This window comes from Erpetoichthys calabaricus, chromosome 6, assembly GCF_900747795.2.
Source record: "Erpetoichthys calabaricus chromosome 6, fErpCal1.3, whole genome shotgun sequence".
Classification (NCBI taxonomy): Eukaryota; Metazoa; Chordata; class Cladistia; order Polypteriformes; family Polypteridae; genus Erpetoichthys; species Erpetoichthys calabaricus.
Window position 1 is genome coordinate 52,618,862 of NC_041399.2, and position 6,082 is coordinate 52,624,943.

The 6,082-nt window shown below is 37.8% G+C and overlaps 1 protein-coding gene across 1 annotated transcript in view; it reads left to right on the forward strand.

The window, feature by feature from the left end:
* mtfr1 (mitochondrial fission regulator 1) overlaps positions 1-4,161 on the forward strand; it is a 29,803-nt gene extending 25,642 nt beyond the window's left edge. Inside the window, exons 7-8 of the mRNA XM_028803573.2 lie at positions 1,820-1,985; positions 2,836-4,161. Coding sequence (XP_028659406.2) covers positions 1,820-1,985; positions 2,836-2,901 — 232 coding nt within the window. The 3' untranslated portion in view covers positions 2,902-4,161. The remainder of the gene's footprint in view (positions 1-1,819; positions 1,986-2,835) is intronic.
* The last annotated feature ends 1,921 nt before the right edge of the window (positions 4,162-6,082 follow it).

The window sequence follows — 6,082 nt, forward strand, 5'->3', positions numbered from 1 at the left end:
TTGCTACGGAATTTCATAAAATATGTAATGTCAATTTATTTATATTAAAAAAAAAAAAAAAAAAAAAAAAAACGCATACACACTCATTCAGTTAACATCTAGGATGTAGTGTTATGTCTTTGACCTGTATCTTTTATACATTATATATAAAATGTAGTGGAACCTCGGGTCACGACCATAATTCGTTCCAAAACTCTGGTCGCAACCCAATTTGGTCATGACCTGAAGTGATTTCCCCCATAGGATTATAATAGTTAATTATACCACAGAATGTACAGTGTAATAAACTAAATTTTTACTTAGTTCTTCTGCTTGGGCTCTCTTGCTTGCTCGCTGCACAGGGAGAGACTGAACACGTGCGGAAATCATCGGCGCGTATGAACCGGAAGGGAAACTGGCTTGTTCGTCACCCTAGTGTGTGGTCGTGAACAGATGCAAATGCTTGGCGAACTTTTTGGCAAACTTTTTGGTCGTAACCTGAGACGTTCGTGACCCGAGATTCCACTGTATATATAATTTTTTTTTTTAATTAAAAGCATCTGTGGTTAAATACTGAAACTGCTGCATAAAGACATTTATAATGTATGCAGTGCTGCTTCCTTTGGGGGCAGAATAGGAAAGCAGTAGTCTTTATGATCATAATAAAAAACATGGACAAATGATTGCATAATCAGTTATGAACTTGCAAAATGCCATATTCTTTCAGTTAAAGCTGATGCAAATGTATTGCTTGATAGATGACAGATTAATTACATTGCTTTACCTTTTAACGCATAAGGATTGCTGTCTAATGAACAATGAAGGCACTTTGCTGACATTACTGGAGAAGTGTGGAGAAGTAAGTTCTCCGGCAGTCTAGCTACATTTTTATCAACAGTCTCTTTGTGTGCTAGAATTATCTTCAAAATTACTTCCATTAGTTATGGGAACAGGATTAAATATAGTAAAGTTCTTGTTTCTGATATAATTTAAGACCCTGTAGAAACCCAAAATAAAGTACTATACAACTACAATTTAAGTATAAATGTTGCTAGTGTAATTTTGTTTCCTATTATGTTGGAAGCTGCTTGACTACTCCAAAGATGCTATGAAGTAAAATGTGTGGTGCTGTATCATTTGTGACACATATTATAAATGCATTTATAGTAACAAAATTTAAACCACCAAGTGTTCAGTGCTGCCTTTGTGTGCTTGAAAACCATTAACTTATTAAAGATGGAAAATTGTAGAAAATTTGTCATGAACAGTGTGGTGGCATATTGTCGAAGTGCTGATCTTCCTGGCTGTGCCCTGTTCTGATCTATTTACATTGTTTCCAAAGCAATTTATTCATCTTGCTTTTTCAAAGTATATGATGTTCTAAAACATGCTTCAGTTTATTTGCTGTTCTACACTAAAACAAGTGATTTGTATCACTGAGGCATCAAATATGTGTTTGATGTATTGTTTAAGATAGCAGGTTTTCTTAAAGGAGCTGAAACAAATATTGCAAAACTGCACAAAAACAAGTAAACAAATTGAGATTAAACTACCGGTAAGTACTCATTAGGTATGAAGAGACATGCAAATCATTTTAAACAATGACGTTTTAGACCGCTTTTATCTACCAAGTTTCCTCACACAATTTTCACTTAATGTGGCTTATACCTACTTTCTCTTGTAGTGTTAGCTTTATTTTCTGTTCAGTTTTCTATACATTACAAGAATAGTGCATTGATAAGTGGAATCAATTTTTATTAGCATCCTGTTATTTCGTCGAATCCATATTTTGAGCCCTGTGTTAAGAATGTATTGTGATGCAAATGTTTATCCTTCATAGACCCTTGGAAAACACCGCAAAAGTCCAACATAACCCCCCAGATGCTGCCACACTGATCGCAGAGGCATTAAAAAGAAAGTTTGCATACCGCCATCGAAGCAACAGTCAGAGTGAATTAGATGTCTGTGTTTCATCATCTGACGTCCATACTCGGGTGGCGCCGGCAGTAAGTAACACTTCACATTTTTGCATTGCATTTTTCACATTGTATTAATGTTGATAATTACCTGGAAGTATTATTTAAAGGAATTAGAACCATTTACTTTTTGCAATGTACTAGTTAAGCATTATAGAGAAGTGAAAATTGCTGAGTGTATGAGTAAGTGGTCTATTGATTGTCGGTCTGTCAATTTTAAATGCATTTCAGTAAGACTCCCCACTTCATTTTCCTCACCTTTTTCTGTTCATGGGGGCAGCTGTTAAACTTGTTCCAAGATAATTGAACCACATTTGTTTTTTTTGTTTTTTTAAGAATTATTGATATACAGTACACACAATAAAGATATATTTCCACTTCTATATTGAAATGTATAAGATGGGGGACAAGATTGAAGCAACAGACAAACCTGCAACACCTCTGTTGGTTTGGTGGGAGGTTTTTTACCTTCCTACATGCTTTTTCATCTTGCGTTTCACTTTGTATTTGCAGCAGGCAGTTCGCCCTTTCTGTGACGCACAGGGGTAGGTGAGAGGGGTTTAGGCATTCGGTTAAGACTTGTGCTCATTTGTTACCAATTAGGTGTAACACATGCAACATTTTTGCAGGATTGTTAGCTTTCAAATAAAATTACAGTATATTTCAGAATTTAAAATGCAGCCTTTTGTTTTATATAGTAAGAATGGAATTATTATTTAATGACACAGGTTTGTTATAAGATTTCAGTTTTGATTGCTACTAATGACTATGCCACCAGTTGTAGTTTACTTTTTTACCATCTCATTTTGTATTTCTACTTTGCATGGTATGTTATGTGTCTAGGACTTGTGTTTTTATGCGTTTTCTTTTCCCTTGACAGTTTGGACAACACTTACTTAAATCTACTGGTAAGAGAGGGGTCTTAATAGATCCATCTTCGAGCTAGGAGAACGCTATCAAAAGGAACTCCATGCATCTGTTGTGGAATTTTTTTAAATTTTGGATAAACTGAGGGGCACTAGACGGGAAGAATCCGGAAAGGGAGAAGCGTCTGTTTATACAGCACTACAGTTTGTTTTGTTTTTCTACACTTTTCTGTTTTATTCAGTGTTCACTGATGTGATATAATGCAGGATCACTTCAATAACTGCAGTTGAGAAGCTGCTACTGTTTTCTGCTGTGCAAGGAATAATTTGATAAAGTAAAAAATAAGATTATCTTTTTCTAATGGGATCATGCAAAATAATTATTACAAAATTTGTATTTTTACTTGTGCTACTTTTAATGAATTTTATGGCTGGTTTAATTCAGATACCACTTTCAAACTGTTTTTATTTGAGTGGCTAGGTCTTGTTTTATTGTATGAACCTTAAAGATCATTCCACTATTTTTTAAAAAGTAATCTTCTCCAGTGTTGAGTTTCTTGGACACTGATCCCTAAACTTCTGTAGATGGACAGTAAAGAGTTTGCGTGACTTACTGCGTCCGTGTTTGAAGTGTTGGCAGTGTGGGGCCCATTTAAGTAAACGGTTAGTCTCGGGTTCTCAAAAGGCCATTTCAGTTGTTAATTGTTTAATGTTTTTGAACTGGTGACGTGCTGTTTGTAAAGGTTGCAATCTCAGTATTTGTTCAGCAACCCTACCTTAATTTCCTAACACCATAAAAGCACAAAAATCTCAATTTTGCATACGAAATACATTAAATGTAAAATTGAATAATTCATTGTTTTAGACTAAAATATATATTTTAATTGATAATGATGTATTTAACAAATGTTTTAGGAGCGTGTTTTGTATGCCCTCCAACCCCCTGTGCACCTAACAGTTATTGGGCAGAAATATAGCAAAGTCTAATGCCTCATTTATGTTTCAATCTAAATGAAAGAATTGGGTGTGTAATTGTGACCAGTTTTATATTAAAAGTACTTGAGTTTTATTTCTCGGTCACCAAGACTCTCTTCTCATGTCTAAGTACTGTATACACCTTTATCCTCCCACACTACAGAAAATTAGAGATTTGAAACTGCTGTGATATCAATCAGAGAAGAGTAGCATCCAGGCGGAGGAGCTGGAAATTGTTCAGTCGTGTTTAATGGAGTAGGTGTGAGAGTATGTTTTATTTATTATTCCAAAAGCCTTTTTAAACCAAGCAGTTTTATAGTGTGACTTTGGTGGTTGTGTGTCACAATAAAGAGATGATGATCTGCCTTTCTTGTTTGTCTTTTTTTTTGTTTAACCCCAAAAGAGAAATTATTGTATGCTTTGGCTTCTGCCACTGCTGCCACACACACACGTGTGTGTGTGTGTGTATGTGTGCGTGTGTTCTCGGTGCTTACTGGATGTCCATCTTGGCGCATGGCTTTTTTTTTTTTTTTTTGGTCCAGTGCCTCCTGACTCGCTGGTATGAAATACTATGATATACTATTTGATGGGTCTTGTTATGCAAGGCATTGAGCTTTTTAGCCATCCTCAACAACTCTGCTTTAGGCCGTTTTGGACCATGTTTTGTGCAGGTAATTATGCCTTTATGATAAAGAGTAAACCAACACACGTGCCTTTTACACTGAAAAACAACCTTCAAGTAGGGCTTTCTTGCCTGCTTTCTGAATTGCTTTTATGCAACTCTACGTGCCTTTGTAAAGGGGTCTTTAGAGAGATGAGGAGAAATTCCATTGCTGTGCCCAATTACAAGCCAACAGTGACAAGTTAGAAGTTTCTGTGATGTATGATTTAAGCTCCTCCACATTGAAAGTTGTTTTTTTCCCCCATTTTTTTTTTTTTTAATCTTAGAGTATTCAAATTTTCCAATTTTCATCTTCTCAATGTCTGTATACAGTATATTACTTAATACGAGTCTAAGATGTTGAGGTGTGTGTGTGTATTGTAGGCAAGTGCTAGGGTGGGGTGGTAGCTAGCAGTGCTGCTTCATGCATTCAAAGCCTGCAGCTGCTCAGCGTCCAGTTGGATTTTGCACGTTGACCCCACCATGTGCTGTGGATTTTCCTCCCACATCAGCAGACTGGTGCTGGTTAGGTTAATTGTAGATTCCAAAGTGCCCCCTGCACACACTATGTGCAGCATAGGGGAAGATGAGGGGGGGAAAAAGAAAGTCAACTGAAGAAATGCACAACACATGGCACTTAAACAAGCGAGCCATTTCTGAGATGTTAGGTTAGTGGTTGATGCAAAGGTAACAGTGAAACAACCATAAAGGTGATAGTGCCACAAGCCGGATAAAATGCAGTGAGGAGTTATAAATGACCAATGATGGCCAAGAAGAAAAAATAAGCACAAGTTGTGCAAGATGGCGGTTGGTGACTTGGACCAACAGAAGCGCATGAGGTTTGTGAGTGGAATGAAGGCAGGGAGACCTGCTACCAAGATACTGGGAGGTGCAGAGGATGTAGCAGCCAGAGAATCCAGATGGCCGACTCATAACGTGTTGTTTCAACTAAAAGAAAACTATTTATAGAAGACTAGGAATGGTGTCTTTGAGATTGGTCTACAGTCAACTGGCCAATGCAGTTTATTCTTGGAGTGTGAGCAGCTGCATGAGGGCAGGCATTGTCTACTTGGACAGTAACAGCAGGTAGGTCTGCTTTGCAAGTTTAGGCAACGAGCATCATCAGGCCATCAAAGTGCCTCTATGCAGTGGCCATCATACCACAACAGATTTTGAATGTGTGTCATTTAGGACTGTCATCTGGTGATGTCACCATAGGAAAATGTGGCAGTTGTTGAATGGAGCTCCTTAGAGAACATGGATGAACAGCATTGCAGGTTGCTTGAACCCAGCCCAAAGCCTGGTGCTAATGGCAAATGCCTTAATTGGTCCTTTGAATGGAACCCCAAGTCAATAAGTTACTGGCTCAGGGTGCAAAGTATTATCTGATAATCATGCAAGCCATGGAAAGTTCACTCTGGTAAAGTATGTTCTATGATCTGCTGGTCCTCTGGGGCCACCAGCTCCTTATAGTGTCAAACAGCATAAGACTCCAGGTGGAAGTCAGCCTAAGGTGCCTACAGCCTACAGCTCACTCCCAATCCAAGAAGAAGACCACTAGTGCTGCCCTAACGCCGTCCCCCTTACTTTCCTAGGTCTTATTTATAACCTCACTTGCCCACCAT